The 25,158-nt window shown below is 42.7% G+C and overlaps 1 protein-coding gene across 3 annotated transcripts in view; it reads left to right on the forward strand.

Annotated features, from left to right (window-relative positions):
* Window positions 1–25,158, forward strand: part of LOC130351372 (Friend leukemia integration 1 transcription factor-like) — a 54,182-nt gene that overhangs the window by 21,880 nt on the left and 7,144 nt on the right. For 2 of the 3 annotated variants that reach the window (XM_056554918.1, XM_056554917.1), the window contains exons 2-8: window positions 15,332–15,510; window positions 15,817–15,983; window positions 20,625–20,828; window positions 20,939–21,007; window positions 21,096–21,158; window positions 22,716–22,760; window positions 23,817–23,864. In XM_056554918.1, coding sequence (XP_056410893.1) covers window positions 15,332–15,510; window positions 15,817–15,983; window positions 20,625–20,828; window positions 20,939–21,007; window positions 21,096–21,158; window positions 22,716–22,760; window positions 23,817–23,864 — 775 coding nt within the window. The remainder of the gene's footprint in view (window positions 1–15,331; window positions 15,511–15,816; window positions 15,984–20,624; window positions 20,829–20,938; window positions 21,008–21,095; window positions 21,159–22,715; window positions 22,761–23,816; window positions 23,865–25,158) is intronic. The other variant, XM_056554919.1, reaches the window with a different exon arrangement.

Here is a 25,158-nt window from a genome sequence, read left to right on the forward strand (position 1 = left end):
TGGGTGGTGTAATATGAAGCTCAGGTGACAGGTCAGTCTATAGGAAAGCTGGGTGGATGGTGTAATATAAAGGTCAGCTGACAGGTCAGTATATAGGAAAGCTAAGTGGGTGGTGTAATATGAAGCTCAGGTGACAGGTCAGTCTATAGGAAAGCTGGGTGGATGGAGTAATATAAAGGTCAGCTGACAGGTCAGTCTATAGGAAAGCTGGGTGGGTGGTGTAATATAAAGCTCAGGTGACAGGTCAGTATATAGGAAAGCTAAGTGGGTGGTGTAATATGAAGCTCATGTGACAGGTCAGTCTATAGGAAAGCTGGGTGGATGGCATAATATAAAGGTCAGCTGACAGGTCAGTCTATAGGAAAGCTGTGTGGATGGAGTAATATAAAGGTCAGCTGACAAGTAAGTCTATAGGAAAGCTGAGTGGGTGGTGTAATATAAAGGCCAGCTGACAGGTCAGTATAAAGGAAAGCTGGGTGAATGGTGTAATATGAAGCTCAGGTGACAGGTCAGTCTATAGGAAAGCTGGGTGGTTGGTGTAATATGAAGCTCAGGTCTGTTAGTGGGATCAGACAGGGCGAGGCTCGGGTGCGGCACCCATTGTGGTTGTTCAGATTTGGTGCCCGGGTCACATGACGCCTGATTTCCTTGCAGACCTGATTCCTCCCCCTGAATTTTTGTTAGTGATTTGGACTTCAATGATTTAGACACTTTTCCTTTTCACTTTGTAGTGGTCAGAGATTAATTACACACAAACATATTGTTCTTCTTCTGCTCCAATACTCCTGCAGTTCCTCCTGTCATGGTGATATCTTGACCTCTGACCTCCCATCCTGACCTCTGACCTCCATAGTTTATCACAATTTCTGGATTTTTATTTCTCCACCTGATCTTTGAGGATTGTCCTCAGGTTCTCCATGGGATTCGAGCTCTGGGGGGTTCCTGGCCATGGACTTGTTCATCACCACACGGCTCCAGGTTAGATATAGTGCCAGGACGTCCTCTACAGGTGACACCTACATGGACAGCGAGGTGATGGTATCTGGAGGAGCCTGGTGTGATGAGGGGCAGTAAAGAAGCCATCTCTCTCCATAAGACATTGTGCAGGAGACACAGAGGACAATGTTATTATCTCTGAAGCCCCTTCACATCTGGGAGAATGACTGGGTCCTGGGTCATCCAACAGTAAAGCCTCCGGAGACCATCATGTGTGGGGCGGCTTCTCATCCAACTCACAAGAACATGAATAAAGAAAGTAACTAACGTCCTATAAGAGCAAATTATCCAACCATCCAGGAGCCGAATCCTTTTCAGAAGAAATCCTGGCACTAGCCTGTATCTAACCATCCTACAAGAGCAACTTCTCCAACCATCCAGGAGCCGAAACCTCTTCATGAGACATCCTGACACTTCCAGGTATCCAACATTCTCTACAATGAACTCCTCCAACCATCCAGGAGCCGAATCCTCTTCAGGAGACATCCTGACACTTCCAGGTATCCAACATTCTCTACAATGAACTCCTCCAACCATCCAGGAGCCGAATCCTCTTCATGAGACATCCTGACACTTCCAGGTATCCAACATTCTCTACAATGAACTCCTCCAACCATCCAGGAGCCGAATCCTCTTCAGGAGACATCCTGACACTTCCAGGTATCCAACATTCTCTACAATGAACTCCTCCAACCATCCAGGAGCCGAATCCTCTTCATGAGACATCCTGACACTTCCAGGTATCCAACATTCTCTACAATGAACTTCCCCAACCATCCAGGAGCCGAATCCTCTTCATGAGACATCCTGACACTTCCAGGTATCCAATCATTCTCTACAATGAACTCCTCCAACCATCCAGGAGCCGAATCCTCTTCATGAGGCATCCTGACACTTCCAGGTATCCAACCATTCTCTACAATGAACTCCTCCAACCATCCAGGAGCCGAATCCTCTTCATGAGACATCCTGACACTTCCAGGTATCCAACATTCTCTACAATGAACTCCTCCAACCATCCAGGAGCCGAATCCTCTTCATGAGACATCCTGACACTTCCAGGTATCCAACATTCTCTACAATGAACTCCTCCAACCATCCAGGAGCCGAATCCTCTTCAGGAGACATCCTGACACTTCCAGGTATCCAACATTCTCTACAATGAACTCCTCCAACCATCCAGGTGCCGAATCCTCTTCATGAGACATCCTGACACTTCCAGGTATCCAACCATTCTCTACAATGAACTTCTCCAACCATCCAGGAGCCGAATCCTCTTCATGAGACATCCTGACACTTCCAGGTATCCAACATTCTCTACAATGAACTCCTCCAACCATCCAGGAGCCGAATCCTCTTCAGGAGACATCCTGACACTTCCAGGTATCCAACCATTCTCTACAATGAACTCCTCCAACCATCCAGGAGCCGAATCCTCTTCATGAGACATCCTGACACTTCCAGGTATCCAACCATTCTCTACAATGAACTCCTCCAACCATCCAGGAGCCGAATCCTCTTCATGAGGCATCCTGACACTTCCAGGTATCCAACCATTCTCTACAATGAACTTCTCCAACCATCCATGAGCCGAATCCTCTTCATGAGACATCCTGACACTTCCAGGTATCCAACCATTCTCTACAATGAACTCCTCCAACCATCCAGAAGCCGAATCCTCTTCATGAGGCATCCTGACACTTCCAGGTATCCAACCATTCTCTACAATGAACTTCTCCAACCATCCAGGAGCTGAATCCTCTTCATGAGACATCCTGACACTTCCAGGTATCCAATATTCTCTACAATGAACTCCTCCAACCATCCAGGAGCCGAATCCTCTTCATCAGACATCCTGACACTTCCAGGTATCCAACATTCTCTACAATGAACTCCTCCAACCATCCAGGAGCCGAATCCTCTTCATGAGACATCCTGACACTTCCAGGTATCCAACATTCTCTACAATGAACTTCTCCAACCATCCAGGAGCCGAATCCTCTTCATGAGACATCCTGACACTTCCAGGTATCCAACATTCTCTACAATGAACTCCTCCAACCATCCAGGAGCCGAATCCTCTTCAGGAGACATCCTGACACTTCCAGGTATCCAACATTCTCTACAATGAACTCCTCCAACCATCCAGGTGCCGAATCCTCTTCATGAGACATCCTGACACTTCCAGGTATCCAACCATTCTCTACAATGAACTCCTCCAACCATCCAGGAGCCGAATCCTCTTCATGAGGCATCCTGACACTTCCAGGTATCCAACCATTCTCTACAATGAACTTCTCCAACCATCCATGAGCCGAATCCTCTTCATGAGACATCCTGACACTTCCAGGTATCCAACCATTCTCTACAATGAACTCCTCCAACCATCCAGGAGCCGAATCCTCTTCATGAGGCATCCTGACACTTCCAGGTATCCAACCATTCTCTACAATGAACTTCTCCAACCATCCAGGAGCCGAATCCTCTTCATGAGACATCCTGACACTTCCAGGTATCCAATATTCTCTACAATGAACTCCTCCAACCATCCAGGAGCCGAATCCTCTTCATGAGACATCCTGACACTTCCAGGTATCCAACATTCTCTACAATGAACTCCTCCAACCATCCAGAAGCCGAATCCTCTTCATGAGACATCCTGACACTTCCAGGTATCCAACATTCTCTACAATGAACTTCTCCAACCATCCAGGAGCCGAATCCTCTTCATGAGACATCCTGACACTTCCAGGTATCCAACATTCTCTACAATGAACTCCTCCAACCATCCAGGAGCCGAATCCTCTTCATGAGACATCCTGACACTTCCAGGTATCCAACCATTCTCTACAATGAACTCCTCCAACCATCCAGGAGCCGAATCCTCTTCATGAGGCATCCTGACACTTCCAGGTATCCAACCATTCTCTACAATGAACTTCTCCAACCATCCAGGAGCCGAATCCTCTTCATGAGACATCCTGACACTTCCAGGTATCCAATCATTCTCTACAATGAACTCCTCCAACCATCCAGGTGCCGAATCCTCTTCATGAGACATCCTGACACTTCCAGGTATCCAACCATTCTCTACAATGAACTTCTCCAACCATCCAGGAGCCGAATCCTCTTCATGAGACATCCTGACACTTCCAGGTATCCAACATTCTCTACAATGAACTCCTCCAACCATCCAGGAGCCGAATCCTCTTCATGAGACATCCTGACACTTCCAGGTATCCAACATTCTCTACAATGAACTCCTCCCACCATCCAGGTGCCGAATCCTCTTCATGAGACATCCTGACACTTCCAGGTATCCAACATTCTCTACAATGAACTCCTCCAACCATCCAGGAGCCGAATCCTCTTCATGAGACATCCTGACACTTCCAGGTATCCAATATTCTCTACAATGAACTCCTCCAACCATCCAGGAGCCGAATCCTCTTCATGAGACATCCTGACACTTCCAGGTATCCAACATTCTCTACAATGAACTCCTCCAACCATCCAGGAGCCGAATCCTCTTCATAAGACATCCTGACACTTCCAGGTATCCAACATTCTCTACAATGAACTCCTCCAACCAACCAGGAGCTAAATCTTCTTCAGGAACCATCCTGGCACTAGCCGGAGCCAAAATTCTGTGCAGTGATGATGTTAGAATGGGAGGTCAGAGATCAGGATTGGACCCTGGAGAATCCAGCATGACAGGAAGAACAGCAGGAGTGTTGGAGGAGAAGGAGAAGAAGGGTAAACAGTAAATCTATAAAGTAGTTACATAAACTTGATGAATTTATCAACAAAGTTTAAAAAATTTATGAAATGTTACAATTGTTCTTCAGTAACCATGGAAATGTCTGACTACAACAGTGGTCTCCAAATTGTGGACTTCCAGCTGTGGTAAAACTACAACCCCCAGCATGCCCAGACAGTCAACGGTAGTTTTGCAACAGCTGAAGGTTCACAGTTCACATGAGGCGGATTTATACGTAATGTGAACAGGTCCTGAGTGTTATGTATACACCTGCTAACTGTGTTTATTATAATACCGCCATACTGTGCTGCTTGATGTCCTCTTTTCCACTCAGGATTTTTTCTGTCCCCTGCCCTGGGCAGAAATAGATGGGGCAGAAGATGGTGACCCCATATACTTAGAATCTGCAGGGTCCCTTTAAGCCTTCAGATATGGCCTGTGTATATGGCGGGTGAGATGTTATATGGAGGGAGCGCTGCTCTGAAGATCGCTTGTGGTTACTTCGCTCTTCCTGTTTACCAGGGAACCTTATTTCTGTTCAGTAATCGACTGTTTTTCGCACATCTCGCTATTTTTGTCACTGCCGCGATCCACAATGAGAGGAAGTGACGGTTTCTGTGAAACGGCTGCAGCAGCGTCATCCTCAGGGGGCTGGGAGTATCACTGTATCACCACAGCTGAGATACCGCCGCATCTCCAATATGGGGCTGCTGATCATGTGGAGGTCACAGGATGAGAGTTATATAGTGGAGGAGCAGGGTCCACAGCAGTACAGAGTATTTCAGGAGAGGAGTGTGCTGATCATGTGGAGGTCACAGGGTGAGAGTTATATAGTAGAGGAGCAGGGTCCACAGCAGTACAGAGTATTTCAGGAGAGGAGTGTACTGATCATGTGGAGGTCACAGGGGGAGAGTTATATAGTGGAGGCGCAGGGTGCACAGCAGTACAGAGTATTTCAGGAGAGGAGTGTACTGATCATGTGGAGATCACAGGGTGAGAGTTATATAGTGTAGGAGCAGGGTCCACAGCAGTGCAGGGTATACAGGAGAGGAGTGTACTGATCATGTGGAGGTCACAGGGTGAGAGTTATATAGTGGAGGAGCAGGGTCCACAGCAGTGCAGAGTATACAGGAGAGGAGTGTACTGATCATGTGGAGGTCACAGGGTGAGAGTTATATAGTGGAGGAGCAGGGTCCACAGCAGTACAGAGTATTTCAGGAGAGGAGTGTACTGATCATGTGGAGATCACAGGGTGAGAGTTATATAGTGGAGGAGCAGGGTCCACAGCAGTGCAGGGTATACAGGAGAGGAGTGTACTGATCATGTGGAGGTCACAGGGTGAGAGTTATATAGTGGAGGGGCAGGGTCCATAGCAGTACAGAGTATACAGGAGAGGAGTGTACTGATCATGTGGAGGTCACAGGGTGAGAGTTATATAGTGGAGGAGCAGGGTCCACAGCAGTACAGAGTATTTCAGGAGAGGAGTGTACTGATCATGTGGGGATCACAGGGTGAGAGTTATATAGTGGAGGAGCAGGGTCCACAGCAGTACAGAGTATTTCAGGAGAGGAGTGTACTGATCATGTGGAGGTCACAGGGGGAGAGTTATATAGTGGAGGAGCAGGGTCCACAGCAGTACAGAGTATTTCAGGAGAGGAGTGTGCTGATCATGTGGAGGTCACAGGGGGAGAGTTATATAGTGGAGGAGCAGGGTCCACAGCAGTGCAGAGTATACAGGAGAGGAGTGTACTGATCATGTGGAGGTCACAGGGTGAGAGTTATATAGTGGAGGAGCAGGGTCCACAGCAGTACAGAGTATTTCAGGAGAGGAGTGTACTGATCATGTGGAGATCACAGGGTGAGAGTTATATAGTGGAGGAGCAGGGTCCACAGCAGTGCAGGGTATACAGGAGAGGAGTGTACTGATCATGTGGAGGTCACAGGGTGAGAGTTATATAGTGGAGGGGCAGGGTCCATAGCAGTACAGAGTATACAGGAGAGGAGTGTACTGATCATGTGGAGGTCACAGGGTGAGAGTTATATAGTGGAGGAGCAGGGTCCACAGCAGTACAGAGTATTTCAGGAGAGGAGTGTACTGATCATGTGGGGATCACAGGGTGAGAGTTATATAGTGGAGGAGCAGGGTCCACAGCAGTACAGAGTATTTCAGGAGAGGAGTGTACTGATCATGTGGAGGTCACAGGGGGAGAGTTATATAGTGGAGGAGCAGGGTCCACAGCAGTGCAGGGAATACAGGAGAGGAGTGTACTGATCATGTGGAGGTCACAGGGTGAGAGTTATATAGTGGAGGAGCAGGGTCCACAGCAGTGCAGGGAATACAGGAGAGGAGTGTACTGATCATGTGGAGATCACAGGGTGAGAGTTATATAGTAGACGAGCAGGGTGCACAGCAGTACAGAGTATTTCAGGAGAGGAGTGTGCTGATCATGTGGAGGTCACAGGGTGAGAGTTATATAGTAGAGGAGCAGGGTCCACAGCAGTACAGAGTATACAGGAGAGGAGTGTGCTGATCATGTGGAGGTCACATGGGGAGAGTTATATAGTGGAGGAGCAGGGTCCACAGCAGTACAGAGTATTTCAGGAGAGGAGTGTGCTGATCATGTGGAGGTCACAGGGGGAGAGTTATATAGTGGAGGAGCAGGGTCCACAGCAGTACAGAGTATTTCAGGAGAGGAGTGTACTGATCATGTGGGGATCACAGGGTGAGAGTTATATAGTGGAGGAGCAGGGTCCACAGCAGTACAGAGTATTTCAGGAGAGGAGTGTACTGATCATGTAGAGGTCACAGGGTGAGAGTTATATAGTGGAGGAGCAGGGTGCACAGCAGTACAGAGTATTTCAGGAGAGGAATATACTGATCATGTGGAGGTCACAGGGTGAGAGTTATATAGTGGAGGAGCAGGGTCCACAGCAGTGCAGAGTATTTCAGGAGAGGAGTGTACTGATCATGTGGAGGTCACAGGGTGAGAGTTATATAGTGGAGGCGCAGGGTGCACAGCAGTACAGAGTATTTCAGGAGAGGAGTGTACTGATCATGTGGAGGTCACAGGATGAGAGTTATATAGTGGAGGAGCAGGGTCCACAGCAGTACAGAGTATTTCAGGAGAGGAGTGTACTTAAGGGGTGGGTGAAGACTTTCTGGATACATTGTATATAGTGACCGGGGGTGAAGAATTTCTGGATACATTGTATATAGTGACCGGGGGAGGGGGGGGAGACTTTCTGGATACATTGTATATAGTGACCGGGAGGGGGGGGGGGAAGACTTTCTGGATACATTGTATATAGTGATCGGAGGGTGAAGACTTTCTGGATACATTGTATATAGTGACCGGGGGGGGGGGGGGGTGAAGACTTTCTGGATACATTGTATATAGTGATCGGGGGTGAAGACTTTCTGGATACATTGTATATAGTGACCGGGGGTGAAGACTTTCTGGATACATTGTATATAGTGACGGGGGGTGAAGACTTTCTGGATACATTGTATATAGTGACCGGGGGGGGGTGAAGACTTTCTGGATACATTGTATATAGTGACCGGGGTGAAGACTTTCTGGATACATTGTATATAGTGACCGGGGTGAAGACTTTCTGGATACATTGTATATAGTGACAGGGGGTGAAGACTTTCTGGATACATTGTATATAGTGATCGGGGGTGAAGACTTTCTGGATACATTGTATATAGTGACCAGGGGTGAAAACTTTCTGGATACATTGTATATAGTGACCGGGGGTGAAGACTTTCTGGATACATTGTATATAGTGACCGGGGGTGAAGACTTTCTGGATACATTGTATATAGTGACCGGGGTGAAGACTTTCTGGATACATTGTATATAGTGACTGGGGGTGAAGACTTTCTGGATACATTGTATATAGTGACCGGGGATGAAGACTCTCTGGATACATTGTATATAGTGATCGGGGGTGAAGACTTTCTGGATACATTGTATATAGTGACCGGGGGTGAAGACTTTCTGTATACATTATATATAGTGACGGGGTGGTGAAGACTTTCTGGATACATTGTATATAGTGACCGGGGATGAAGACTTTCTGGATACATTGTATATAGTGACCAGGGGTGAAGACTTTCTGGATACATTGTATATAGTGACCGGGGGTGAAGACTTTCTGGATACATTGTATATAGTGACGGGGGGAAGACTTTCTGGATACATTGTATATAGTGACAGGGGGGGGTGAAGACTTTCTGGATACATTGTATATAGTGACGGGGGGTGAAGACTTTCTGGATACATTGTATATAGTGACCGGGGGTGAAGACTTTCTGGATACATTGTATATAGTGACCGGGGTGGGGGGGTGAAGACTTTCTGGATACATTGCATATAGTGATCGGGGGTGAAGACTTTCTGGATACATTGTATATAGTGACCGGGGGTGAAGACTTTCTGGATACATTGTATATAGTGACCGGGGGTGAAGACTTTCTGGTTACATTGTATATAGTGACCGGGGGTGAAGACTTTCTGGATACATTGTATATAGTGACCGGGAGTGAAGACTTTCTGGATACACTGTATATAGTGACGGGGGGGGGGGGGTGAAGACTTTCTGGATACATTGTATATAGTGACCGGGGGTGAAGACTTTCTGGATACATTGTATATAGTGACCGGGGGTGAAGACTTTCTGGATACATTGTATATAGTGACAGGGGGGGGGGGGAAAGACTTTCTGGATACATTGTATATAGTGACAGGGGGGGGAAAGACTTTCTGGATACATTGTATATAGTGACGGGGGGGGTGAAGACTTTCTGGATACATTGTATATAGTGACCGGGGGTGAAGACTTTCTGGATACATTGCATATAGTGACCGGGGGGTGAAAACTTTCTGGATACATTGTATATAGTGACCGGGGGTGAAGACTTTCTGGATACATTGTATATAGTGACCGGGGGAGAAGACTTTCTGAATACATTGTATATAGTGACCGGGAGTGAAGACTTTCTGGATACACTGTATATAGTGACGGGGGGGGGTGAAGACTTTCTGGATACATTGTATATAGTGACCGGGGGTGAAGACTTTCTGGATACATTGTATATAGTGACCGGGGGTGAAGACTTTCTGGATACATTGTATATTGTGACCAGGGGGTGAAGACTTTCTGGATACATTGTATATAGTGATGGGGGGGGGAAAGACTTTCTGGATACATTGTATATAGTGACTGGGGGGTGAAGACTTTCTGGATACATTGTATATAGTGACCGGGGTGAAGACTTTCTGGATACATTGTATATAGTGACTGGGGTGAAGACTTTCTGGATACATTGTATATAGTGACGGGGGGTGAAGACTTTCTGGATACATTGTATATAGTGACCGGGGTGAAGACTTTCTGGATGCATTGTATATAGTGACAGGGGGGTGAAGACTTTCTGGATACATTGTATATAGTGACCGGGGATGAAGACTTTCTGGATACATTGTATATAGTGACCGGGGGTGAAAACTTTCTGGATACATTGTATATAGTGACCGGGGGTGAAGACTTTCTGGATACATTGTATATAGTGACCGGGGGTGAAGACTTTCTGGATACATTGTATATAGTGACCGGGGGTGAAGACTTTCTGGATACATTGTATATGGTGACCGGGGGTGAAGACTTTCTGGATACATTGTATATAGTGACGGGGGGTGAAGACTTTCTGGATACATTGTATATAGTCACCGGGGGTGAAGACTTTCTGGATGCATTGTATATAGTGACCGGGGGGTGAAGACTTTCTGGATACATTGTATATAATGACCGGGGGGGTGAAGACTTTCTGGATACATTGTATATAGTAATCGAGGGGTGAAGACATTCTGGATACATTGTATATAGTGACTGGGGGTGAAGACTTTCTGGATACATTGTATATAGTGACCGGGGGTGAAGACTTTCTGGATACATTGTATATAGTGATCGAGGGGTGAAGACTTTCTGGATACATTGTATATAGTGACCGGGGGTGAAGACTTTCTGGATACATTTTATATAGTGACTGGGGGTGAAGACTTTCTGGATACATTGTATATAGTGATCGAGGGGTGAAGACTTTCTGGATACATTGTATATAGTGACCGGGGGTGAAGACTTTCTGGATACATTGTATATAGTGACCGGGGGTGAAGACTTTCTGGATACATTGTATATAGTGACGGGGGGTGAAGACTTTCTGGATACATTGTATATAGTGACAGGGGGGGGGGAAGACTTTCTGGATACATTGTATATAGTGACGGGGGGGTGAAGACTTTCTGGATACATTGTATATAGTGACCGGGGGTGAAGACTTTCTGGATACATTGTATATAGTGATCGGGGTGAAGACTTTCTGGATACATTGTATATAGTGACCGGGGGTGAAGACTTTCTGGATACATTGTATATAGTGATCGGGGGGTGAAGACTTTCTGGATACATTGTATATAGTGACGGGGGGGGTGAAGACTTTCTGGATACATTATATATAGTGACCGGGGGTGAAGACTTTCTGGATACATTGTATATAGTGATCGGGGGTGAAGACTTTCTGGATACATTATATATAGTGACCGGGGGTGAAGACTTTCTGGATACATTGTATATAGTGACCGGGGTGGAAGACTTTCTGGATACATTGTATATAGTGACCGGGGGTGAAGACTTTCAGGATACATTGTATATAGTGACCGGTGGTGAAGACTTTCTGGATACATTGTATATAGTGACCGGGGGTGAAGACTTTCTGGATACATTTGTATATAGTGACCGGGGGTGAAGACTTTCTGGATACATTGTATATAGTGACCGGGGGTGAAGACTTTCTGGATACATTTGTATATAGTGACCGGGGGTGAAGACTTTCTGGATACATTTGTATATAGTGACCGGGGGTGAAGACTTTCTGGATACATTGTATATAGTGACGGGGGGGTGAAGACTTTCTGGATACATTGTATATAGTGACCGGGGGTGAAGACTTTCAGGATACATTGTATATAGTGACCGGTGGTGAAGACTTTCTGGATACATTGTATATAGTGACCGGTGGTGAAGACTTTCTGGATACATTGTATATAGTGACGGGGGGTGAAGACTTTCCGGATACATTGTATATAGTGACTGGTGGTGAAGACTTTCTGGATACATTGTATATAGTGACGGGGGGGGGGTGAAGACTTTCTGGATACATTGTATATAGTGACGGGGGGTGAAGACTTTCTGGATACATTGTATATAGTGACCGGGGATGAAGACTTTCTGGATACATTGTATATAGTGATCGGGGGGTGAAGACTTTGTGTCATGTGACTGGCAGGATCCTTTAAGACATCTTTGGTCTCCGGTGAAGGCTCCGCCGCCTTCTTTGTGAAGCGCTTACAAAAAAACAAAAACATATTGTGAGGAATTTCCGGTGATATCCAGAACGGCGGCCGCGATAAAATGTATTTATATTGGGATAATAACAGCTCCGACCTTCTTGGCTGACACCGCTGCCATTGTTGGTGCCTCCCCCCGAGATCCTCATTGTTATGGAGAATATTTACTATATGGACCAGAGGGGATCGGTAATCGGGGGAGCAGAATATGGGGGGGGGGATTGGTCAATGGGGAGCAGAATATGGGGGGACTGGTCATTGGGGAGAAGAATATGGGGGGACTGGTCATTAGGGAGTAGAATATGGGGGGACTGGTCATTGGGGAGCAGAATATGGGGGGACTGGTCATTGGGGAGGAGGAGATGGGGGGACTGGTCATTGGGGAGCAGAAGATGGGGGGACTGGTCATTGGGGAGTAGAATATGGGGGGTCTGGTCATTGGAAGCAGAATATGGGGGTACTGGTCATTGGGGAGCAGAATATGGGGGGACTGGTCATTGTGGAGCAGAATATGGGGGGGACTGGTCATTGGAAGCAGAATATGGGGGTACTGGTCATTGGGGAGCAGAATATGGGGGGACTGGTCATTGGAAGCAGAATATGGGGGTACTGGTCATTGGGGAGCAGAATATGGGGGGACTTGTCATTGTGGAGCAGAATATGGGGGGGACTGGTCATTGTGGAGAAGAATATGGGGGGGACTGGTCATTGGGGAGCAGAATATGGGGGGACTGGTCATGGGGAGCAGAATATGGGGGGGCTGGTCATTGGGGAGCAGAATATGGGGGGGCTGGTCATTGAGGAGTAGAATATGGGGGGACTGATCATTGGGGAGTAGAATATGGGGGACTGGTCTTTGGGGAGCAGAATATGGGGGGACTGGTCATTGGGGAGAAGAATATGGGGGGACTGGTCATTGAGGAGGAGAATATGGGGGCACTGATCATTGGGGAGCAGAATATTGGGGGGACTGGTCATTGGGGAGAAGAACATGGGGGGACTGGTCATTGGGGAGAAGAATATGTGGGGACTGATCATTGGGGAGCAGAATATTGGGGGGACTGGTCATTTGGGAGAAGAATATGGGGGACTGGTCATTGGGGAGAAGAATATGGGGGGACTGGTCATTGGGGAGCAGAATATGGGGGGACTGGTCATTGGGGAGCAGAATATGGGCAGACTGGTCATTGGGGAGGAGAATATGGGGGGACAGGTCATCGGGGAGCAGAATATGGGGGGATTGGTCATCGGGCAGTAGAATATGGGGGGACTGGTCATTGGGGAGTAGAATATGAGGGAGACTGGTCATTGGGGAGTAGAATATGGGGGGGACTGGTCATTGGGGAGCAGAATATGGGGGACTGGTCATTGGGGAGTAGAATATGGGGGGACTGGTCATTGGGGAGTAGAATATGGGGGGACTGGTCATTGGGGAGCAGAATATGGGGGGACTGGTCACTGGGGAGGAGAATATGGGGGGACAGGTCATTGGGGAGCAGAATATGGGGGGACTGGTCATTGGGCAGTAGAATATGGGGGGACTGGTCTTTGGGGAGTCGAATATGAGGGGGACTGGTCATTGGGGAGTAGAATATGGGGGGGACTGGTCATTGGGGAGAAGAATATGGGGGGACTGGTCATTGGGGAGGAGAATATGGGGGGACTGGTCATTGGGGAGTATAGTATGAGGGGACTGGTCATTGGGCCGAAGAATATGGCGGGACTGGTCATTGGGGAGTAAAATATGGGGGGGACTGGTCATTGGGGAGTAGAATATGGGGGAACTGGTAATTGGGGAGTAGAGTATGAGGGGACTGGTCATTGGGCAGAAGAATATGGCGGGACTGGTCATTGGGGAGTAGAATATGGGGGAACTGGTCATTGGGGAGCAGAATATGGGGGGACTGGTCATTGGGGAGTAGAATATGGGGGGACTGGTCATTGGGGAGCAGAATATGGCGGGACTGGTCATTGGGGAGTAGAATATGGGGGGACTGGTCATTGGGGAATAGAATATGGGGGACTGGTCATTGGGGAGCAGAATATGGGGGGACTGGTCTTTGAGGAGTAGAATATGGGGGGACTGGTCATTGGGGACAGGAATATGGGGGAGACTGGTCATTGGGAAGTAGAATATGGGGGGACGGGTCATTGGGGAGCAGAATATGGGGGGACTGGTCATTGGGGAGCAGAATATGGGGGGACTGGTCATTGGGGAGCAGAATATGGGGGGACTGGTCATTGGGGAGGAGAATATGGGGGACTGGTCTTTGAGGAGTAGAATATGGGGGGACTGGTCATTGGTGAGGAGAATATGGGGGGACTGGTCATTGGGGAGGAGAATATGGGGGGACTGGTCTTTGAGGAGTAGAATATGGAGGGACTGGTCATTGGGGAGCAGAATATGGGGGGACTGGTCATTGGGGAGAAGAATATGGGGGGACTGGTCATTGGGGAGGAGAATATTGGGGGACTGGTCTTTGAGGAGTAGAATATGGGGGGACTGGTCATTGGTGAGGAGAATATGGGGGGACTGGTCATTGGGGAGGAGAATATGGGGGGACTGGTCTTTGAGGAGTAGAATATGGGGGGACTGGTCATTGGGGAGCAGAATATGGGGGGACTGGTCATTGGGGAGCAGAATATGGGAGGGGACTGGGAGGATCCCCTTGGTGCATTCCCACAGCCAGTCAGCAGGATTAAAAAAAAAGTCACATGATACACTCCCTGCAGTGTTACTAAGAAACAGGAACTGCCCTCTGCTAAGGAGTCAGGGAGGCGGGGCTAATGGCTGCCTTCTAAGGAGTCAGGGAGGCAGGGTTACCTTCTTATCGAGCCCTGATTGGCACCTCTGCAGCTGTTTAGTGGGGTCAGCTGTGCCCATTGTATAGGGGATCTCGTCTGTCCTAGTGATGGGATCCCGGAGGGGGCACCTGGCCAGTTCTTCAGACACCGGGGTGATGCCTCGAGTGGTCCTAACACCAGGACCCTTCTATCTACATAGCAACTAGATTGACCTCACTGGACCAATCAATCAGGGTCACCATGGGTGCCAAGCAATATCCCCCTTCATCCCGCCGAATCGCTAAAATGTTCTTGTAGATCTCTATGAGGAAGGCCCCATGTGATTGTCTTGACACAATGTCTCATATGTTTCTTCCAGGAGGCTCTTGCGGTGGTCACCGAGGACCACACGATGTTCACCATGATGAAGACAGAGATACCTGATGACTATTCTTCCAGCATTAAGGACCGTACAAACCTACCAGAGCCGGCGTGGATGACTACCGGTAACCGCCAGCAGAACATCAAACAGGAGGCGGAGGAGCAAACCAGGACCAGGTGAGGACCTGCCTGTCCATGTCAGGAACTGTCCGGAGCAGGGGCAAATGCCCATAGCAAACCTCTCCTGCTCCGGACAGTTCCTGAAATGGACAAAGGTGTCAGCAGAAAGCACTGTGGTCAGACTGGATAGAACTACACAACTTCCTGTGAAGCATACAGCAGCTGATAAGTACTGGAAGGATTACGTTTTTATATAGAAGTAATTTACAAATCTGTAGAGCACCAGTCGATTAAAAAACATTTGTATTCCATTGGAGTACCCCTTTAATGTCTCAGTACTTTGTCATTTCTTCTCTCCCTCAGACTCCCCCCAGGCGGGGTACCCGTATTAGATGTAAATAAATCAGAAGAAGAAAGTGAGACCCCACATGTAAACTACCAGACCACCTATCCCGACACCACGAGCACCGGGACCGAGTCACCGAACCACATCAACGGCAACGAGGAAAAGAGGGTAATCGTACCCGCAGGTCAGGAGCCAACAGGAGACGTGTGATACTAGTATTATAATATATGGGGGCGGTATTATAGTAGTTATATTCTTGTATATAGGAGCAGTATTATAGTAGTTATATTCTTGTATATAGGAGGCAGTATTATAGTAGTTATATTCTTGTATATAGGAGCAGTATTATAGTAGTTATATTCTTGTATATAGGAGCAGTATTATAGTAGTTATATTCTTGTATATAGGAGTAGTATTATAGTAGTTATATTCTTGTATATAGGAGCAGTATTATAGTAGTTATATTCTTGTATATAGGAGCAGTATTATAGTGGTTATATTCTTGTATATAGGAGAAGTATTATAGTAGTTATATTCTTGTATATAGGAGGCAGTATTATAGTAGTTATATTCTTGTATATAGGAGCAGTATTATAGTAGTTATATTCTTGTATATAGGAGCAGTATTATAATAGTTATATTCTTGTATATAGGAGCAGTATTATAGTAGTTATATTCTTGTATATAGGGAGCGGTATTATAGTAGTTATATTCTTGTATATAGGAGGCAGTATTATAGTAGTTATATTCTTGTATATAGGAGCAGTATTATAGTAGTTATATTCTTGTATATAGGAGCAGTATTATAGTAGTTATATTCTTGTATATAGGAGCAGTATTATAGTAGTTATATTCTTGTATATAGGAGCAGTATTATAGTAGTTATATTCTTGTATATAGGAGCAGTATTATAGTAGTTATATTCTTGTATATAGGAGCAGTATTATAGTTGTTATATTCTTGTATATAGCAGCAGTATTATAGTAGTTATATTCTTGTATATAGGAGCAGTATTATAGTAGTTATATTCTTGTATATAGGAGCAGTATTATAGTAGTTATATTCTTGTATATAGGAGGCAGTATTATAGTAGTTATATTCTTGTATATAGGAGCAGTATTATAGTAGTTATATTCTTGTATATAGGAGAAGTATTATAGTAGTTATATTCTTGTATATAGAAGGCAGTATTATAGTAGTTATATTCTTGTATATAGGAGCAGTATTATAGTAGTTATATTCTTGTATATAGGAGCAGTATTATAGTAGTTATATTCTTGTATATAGGAGCAGTATTATAGTAGTTATATTCTTGTATATAGGAGGTAGTATTATAGTAGTTATATTCTTGTATATAGGGGCAGTATTATAGTAGTTATATTCTTGTATATAGGAGGCAGTATTATAGTAGTTATATTCTTGTATATAGGAGCGGCATTATAGTAGTTATATTTTTGTATATAGGAGGCAGTATTATTGTAGTTATATTCTTGTATATAGGAGCAGTATTATAGTAGTTATATTGTTGTATATAGGAGGCAGTATTATAGTAGTTATATTCCTGTATATAGGAGCAGTATTATAGTAGATATATTCTTGTATATAGGGGCAGTATTATAGTAGTTATATTCTTGTATATAGGAGCAGTATTATAGTAGTTATATTCTTGTATATAGGAGCGGTATTATAGTAGTTATATTTTTGTATATAGGAGCAGTATTATAGTAGTTCTATTCTTGTATATAGGAGGCAGTATTATAGTAGTTATATTCTTGTATATAGGAGGCAGTATTATAGTAGTTATATTCCTGTATATAGGAGCAGTATTATAGTAGTTATATTCTTGTATATAGGAGGCAGTATTATAGTAGTTATATTCTTGTATATAGGAGCAGTATTATAGTAGTTATATTCTTGTATATAGGAGCAGTATTATAGTAGTTATATTCTTGTATAAAGGGGCAGTATTATAGTAGTTATATTCTTGTATATAGGAGCAGTATTATAGTAGTTATATTCTCGTATATAGGAGCAGTATTATAGTAGTTATATTCTCGTATATAGGAGCAGTATTATAGTAGTTATATTCTTGTATATAGGAGCAGTATTATAGTAGTTATATTCTCGTATATAGGAGCAGTATTATAGTAGTTATATTCTTGTATATAGGAGCAGTATTATAGTAGTTATATTCTTGTATATAGGAGCAGTATTATAGTAGTTATATTCTTGTATATAGGAGCAGTATTATAGTAGTTATATTCTTGTATATATGAGCAGTATTATAGTAGTTATATTCTTGTATATAGAGGCAGTATTATAGTAGTTATATTCTTGTATATAAGAGCAGTATTATAGTAGTTATATTCTTGTATATAGGAGCAGTATTATAGTAGTTATATTCTTGTATATAGGGGGCAGTATTATAGTAGTTATATTCTTGTATATAGGAACAGTATTATAGTAGATATATTCTTGTATATAGGAGCAGTATTATAGTAGTTATATTCTTGTATATAGGAGCAGTATTATAGTAGTTATATTCTTGTATATAGGAGCAGTATTATAGTAGCTATATTCTTGTATATAGGAGCAGTATTATAGTAGTTATATTCTTGTATATAGGAGCAGTATTATAGTAGATATATTCTTGTATATAGGAGACAGTATTATAGTAGTTATATTCTTGTATATAGAGGCAGTATTATAGTAGTTATATTCTTGTATATAGGAGACAGTATTATAGTAGTTATATTCTTGTATATAGGAGACAGTATTATAGTAGTTATATTCTTGTATATAGGAGCAGTATTATAGTAGTTATATTCTTGTATATAGGAGCAGTATTATAGTAGTTATATTCTTGTATATAGGAGCAGTATTATAGTAGTTATATTCTTGTATATAGGAGGCAGTATTATAGTAGTTATATTCTTGTATATAGGAGACAGTATTATAGTAGTTATATTCTTGTATATAGGAGCAGTATTATAGTAGTTATTTTCCTGTATATAGGAGCAGTATTATAGTAGTTATTTTCCTGTATATAGGAGCAGTATTATAGTAGATATATTCTTGTATATAGGGGCAGTATTATAGTAGTTATATTCTTGTATATAGGAGCAGTATTATAGTAGATATATTCTTGTATATAGGAGACAGTATTATAGTAGTTATATTCTTGTATATAGAGGCAGTATTATAGTAGTTATATTCTTGTATATAGGAGACAGTATTATAGTAGTTATATTCTTGTATATAGGAGCAGTATTATAGTAGTTATATTCTTGTATATAGGAGCAGTAGTATAGTAGTTATATTCTTGTATATAGGAGCAGTATTATAGTAGTTATATTCTTGTATATAGGAGACAGTATTATAGTAGTTATATTCTTGTATATAGGAGACAGTATTATAGTAGTTATATTCTTGTATATAGGAGCAGTATTATAGTAGTTATATTCTTGTATATAGGAGCAGTATTATAGTAGTTATATTCTTGTATATAGGAGCAGTATTATAGTAGTTATATTCTTGTATATAGGAGCAGTAGTATAGTAGTTATATTCTTGTATATAGGAGCAGTATTATAGTAGTTATATTCTTGTATATAGGAGACAGTATTACAGTAGTTATTTTCCTGTATATAGGAGCAGTATTATAGTAGGCATATTCTTGTATATAGGAGCAGTATTATAGTAGTTATATTCCTGTATATAGGAGCAGTATTATAGTAGTTATATTCTTCTATATAGGAGCAGTATTATAGTAGTTATATTCCTGTATATAGGAGCAGTATTATAGTAGTTATATTCCTGTATATAGGAGCAGTATTATAGTAGTTATATTCTTGTATATAGGAGGCAGTATTATAGTAGTTATATTCTTGTATATAGGAGCAGTATTATAGTAGTTATATTCCTGTATATAGGAGCAGTATTATAGTAGTTATATTCTTGTATATAGGAGAAGTATTATAGTAGTTATATTCTTGTATATAGGAGCAGTATTATAGTAGTTATATTCTTGTATATAGGGGCAGTATTATAGTAGTTATATTCTTGTATATAGGAGACAGTATTATAGTAGTTATATTCTTGTATATAGGAGCAGTATTATAGTAGTTATATTCTTGTATATAGGAGCAGTATTATAGTAGTTATATTCTTGTATATAGGGAGCAGTATTATAGTAGTTATATTCTTGTGTATAGGAGCAGTATTATAGTAGTTATATTCCTGTATATAGGAGCAGTATTATAGTAGTTATATTCTTGTATATAGGAGAAGTATTATAGTAGTTATATTCTTGTATATAGGAGCAGTATTATAGTAGTTATATTCTTGTATATAGGAGCAGTATTATAGTAGTTATATTCTTGTATATAGGGGGCAGTATTATAGTAGTTATATTCCTGTATATAGGAGCAGTATTATAGTAGTTATATTCTTGTATATAGGAGCAGTGTTATAGTAGTTATATTCTTGTATATAGGAGCAGTATTATAGTAGTTATATTCTTGTATATAGGAGCAGTATTATAGTAGTTATATTCTTGTATATAGGAGCAGTATTATAGTAGTTATATTCTTGTATATAGGAGCAGTATTATAGTAGTTATATTCTTGTATATAGGAGCAGTGTTATAGTAGTTATATTCTTGTATATAGGAGCAGTATTATAGTAGTTATATTCTTGTGTATAGGAGCAGTATTATAGTAGATATATTCTTGTATATAGGAGCAGTATTATAGTAGTTATATTCTTGTATATAGGAGCAGTATTATAGTAGTAACATTTTATAGAGTAATAATTTCTGATTCCAGACCCCTTGGCGTGGACGCAGGACCATGTGGCGCAGTGGCTGGACTGGGCGGTGAAGGAATATGGACTGATGGATGTGAATACGTCATTGATGCAGGGAGTGGATGGGAAGGAGTTGTGCAGGATGAGTCGGGAGGATTTCCTACGTATGGCGTCATCTTACAGTTCTGAGATGCTGATGTCACATCTCGCATATCTCCGCCAAAGTATGCACTCCCCCCCCCACCCACAATCCGCCTGTATATCACCAGTGTGAACAGATTGTATGATCTCCTCTCACAGAATAACCTTTATATTCTCCTCTATATCCGCACAGACAGCCCAACATTCACGTATTCCGTGGTCTCCGCTCCTCCTGTGACCCCGAGGAACCCAGTGAAGACAGGTAAACATGGCCGCCAAGCTATATGTCATGTGATCGAGCGGTGCGCCTCTCTGGTACCTGACTATGGTTTCCTGCGCTGTCTTTTCAGAGCCTCTATATGACGACACGCGGAGAGCGAGCTGGGGCTCCATCAACAACTCCATCCACAGAGGTGAGGAGGCTGCGCTCTACCTGGAAGGGTTAATGGCGTCTACGATAAGCGCAGTTCATGCTACGAATCTACTTCTCAGCTCTTTCCGTAATTTCTGTAGCGTTTTGTATAGAGCAGAATGGGTTAATTCACACCGCCCATCACCACTGATCTAACACTTTATTCCAGTGTTTCCCAACCAGCGCGCCTCCAGCTGTTGCAAAACTACAACTCCCAGCATGCCCAGACAGCCGAAGGCTGTCTGGGCATGCTGGGAGTTGTAGTTTTGCAACAGCTGGAGGAACCCTGGTTGGGAAACACTGCTTTATTCGTTGCCGCAACATAAGGAACCAAGTAAACGGAGCGAATGTTGTTTTATTGTAAACCGTCCGTCCGACCCATAATCCCTCCTCCACATTGTACGTTTTTACGCTTTGTTGTTGCCTCCATGTTTTCATTTCGGTCTTGTGTCTTTTTTCCATTCCTAGTCATGTGATTCTCTGATCATGTGATCTAAGGCTGAGAAAAAAATGCCACAAAAAGGAAAAAGCTCCAAACAATGCAATACTTATACTGTATACCTAACAACAACAAAAAAACTATAATAACAATGGAGGATTATGGGAGAAAAATGCCACAAACTGAGTGAAAATGTCACCTCTAGAGCGCGGCGTGTTATTGAATGAGCGCTAATGATCCGAAAAACGCAGCACAAGGGGGGAAGAGGTAAAGACGCAGTGTAAGTGGAGAGTTTACATTCCTCTCTGGCCACAGAATTTTTGCACTAAAAAAAAAACCACTTGGAAAAATGCGGCAAAAAAAGTTAATAAGTAAATAAATAAATAAAATAAATGAATGAATGAATAAAATAAATGAGTGAATAAATAAATAAAATAAATGAATGAATAAATAAATAAAATAAATGAATGAATAAATAAAATAAATGAATGAATAAATAAATAAAATAAATGAATGAATGAATAAAATAAATGAATGAATAAATAAAATAAATGAATGAATGAATAAAATAAATGAATAAATAAAATAAATGAATGAATGAATAAAATAAATGAATGAATGAATGAATAAATAAATAAATATATAAAATTAATAAATGAATGAATAAATAAATATATAAAATAAATGAATAAATAAATGAATAAATAAAGAAATAAATAAAATGAATGAATAAATAAAATAAATGAATGAATAAATAAAGTACATTAATAAATAAATAAATAAAATGAATAAATAAATGAATGAATAAATTGATACATTAAATAAAAGAATAAATAAATAAATGAATACATAAATAAAATAAATAAATAAAATGAATGAATAAATAAATAAAATGAATGAATAAATGAATAAATAGATGAATAAATAAATGAATAAATAAAATAAATAAATGAATGAATAAATTGATGCATTAAATCAAATAAATGAATAAATAAAATTAATGAATAAATAAAATAAATGAATAAATAAATGAATAAATAAAATAAATGAATGAATAAATGAATAAATAAATAAATGCCCTTTTTCATCCTAATAGAAGCTTTTTATGTGTTTGTGCAGGTTCTCCGCCCCAGACACCATCCATCACTATACGTAACACGCCAGGTGAGTGCGAATACACACACAGCGCATATTATTACCCGTCTATATAATAAAGAATCCTGCAGCTTTCTAATATACAGATAAGGCCGCGTTCACACCGCGTTTATGTCTCCGTTTCACTGTTTCCATTACCGTACGTTCATTTTTGCTGTCTTGTGTGCGCCAAAATAAAATGTTTACGTTACAGTTACAATGAAAGTCAATAGGTAACAGCGTACAGCAGCGACCGATCACGTAAACAAACACATCATGTGAACGCGCCCTTATATGTATTATATACAGTGTACAGGGCATCACAGTTGCTCATAGCAACCAATCACAGGGCAGCTTTCACTTTACTAGAGCAGTATAAAGAAATGAAAGCTGCGCTCTGATTGGCTGCCTGGTAGAAGCCTCTACCTGTTGCCCATAGCAACCGATGTGCAGCAATGTGCCCTGTGCAGCTTTCACTTTACCAAAGCAGAATAATACAGAAAAGCTGCGCTCTGATTGGTTATCTAATCGAAGGCCTTTTTCTGTTGCTCATAGCAACCAATCACAGCACAGCTTTCACTTTACCAAATGAAAGCTGGATTGTCATTGGTTGCTATGGGCAACAGGGGCAGGTCTTCTTTTAGACAACCAATCAGAGCGCAGCTTTTGTTCCTTATAATGCCCTGGAAAAGTGAAAGTTGCGCTGTGATTGGTTGCTGTGGGTAACAGTGCCTCTTTTTGCGCTTCCTCTGCTTGCTGTCAGTGAATAGGAAGCTTCTTGTTTACCTCTAGGTGCTGAGTAACGATACTTCTCACAGCTGAGGGTTTGATACAGTTGCATCCAGTGTAGGGTGGTGACTCTATACCGATACATTGTAACAAACATTCAGTGTTGCTGATACATCGAGGGCATAGAATGGTAACAAACCCTCAGCTGGATGTAAACCATAGCCAATTCCATTCACTGACAGCAGTCGGAGATCCTTTTTTTTTTTAAGCTGCAGAGCGTTTTGCACGTCTTTTGCGCTGTAAATGCGTATTTTACGTGATGGGGCCATTTCATAGCCGCAAATATTTCCTTTTCAGATCCGTATCAGGTGTTGGGGCCGACGAGCAGCCGCCTGTCTAATCCAGGTGAGCCATCCGTTCACGTTCCGGACAGACCGCGTTTTCGCCTCAACCAAAAACCATCGCGCCTGCGGGGGGCGGAGCTAAGATTTGCTCTTCTGTTCTTTGGCGCCCCCTTCTTAGCAGTAACAGTAAAGGGGCCATCCAGCACGAAAAACCAAAATGTAGCTGCTTTCTTCCAGAAACGGCGCCCCCCTGTCCTCAGGTTGTGTGCGGTATTGCAGCTCGGTTCTATTGAAGTGAATGGAGCCAAGGTGTAATACCGCACACAACCTGAGGATAGATGTGGCGCTGTTTTTGGAACAAACGGACATTTTATTTTATTTTTTTTATCAAAGCAACGTTTTGGTCTCCAAACTGTGAACCTTCAGATGTTGCATAACTACAACTCCCAGCATGCCCGGACAGCCAACGGCTGTCCGGGCATGCTGGGAGTTGTAGTTTTGCAACAGGTACTTTAACATAATTTAGCAAAGGACAAAAAGCACAATCTTTGTATTTACACATCGCAGTCATAACGCTGCTGTTCTTCTATGATTTTCGTAAACTGGTGGCGAAAACGCGGTCTGGCCGGACACCCCCTTTAACTTCTAATTAGAGGCAAATTGAGATACACGGTGATTCTGGTCACATGACAAAAAAAAAATCTGCGCTAATGTCTGTGACCCGCAGTCGTATGAGTATTTTTTGCATATGTCACACGGCGCGACCCCAATCGCCCGCGGCCAAGGGAGCATTCGCATCACGATTTTAACCCCCATTATTCGCATTGTAGAATTTAAATCGTAAAATCGCGTAAAAACGAATGCTAAAAATCGTATCTCCAAAACAGACAACTTTATGCTCTCACGCGTTTTTATCTGAATTCGCTTTTTTTTCCCTCCATCTTTCTAGACCAGTGTCTCCCAAACTGGGAGCCTCCAGCTGTTGCAATCCAAGGAGATGGAGCTGAGATGCTCCAGACGCCGATCCGAAAATGTTAATTATATGGGAAACCCTGAATAATCTAAGATCGGCGCCGGTGATGTCACCCATATCCTGTACTGCAGGGTTTTCCAAATAGTGTGTCTCCAGCTGTTGCAAAACTACAACTCCCACCATGCCCGGACAGCCAACGGCTGTCCGGGCATGCTGGGAGTTGTAGTTTTGCAACAGCTGGAGACACCCTGGCTAGAAAAGCATTGGTATTTTCTGTGGGTCAGACTGGTGATCACATGACCTAGTGACAGTAATAAAATACATTTATGCAACAGCTGTCTGGGCATGCTGGGAGTTGTAGTTTTGCAAGAGCTGGAGACAC

This window comes from Hyla sarda, unplaced genomic scaffold (genome assembly GCF_029499605.1).
Source record: "Hyla sarda isolate aHylSar1 unplaced genomic scaffold, aHylSar1.hap1 scaffold_972, whole genome shotgun sequence".
Lineage (NCBI taxonomy): Eukaryota > Metazoa > Chordata > Amphibia > Anura > Hylidae > Hyla > Hyla sarda.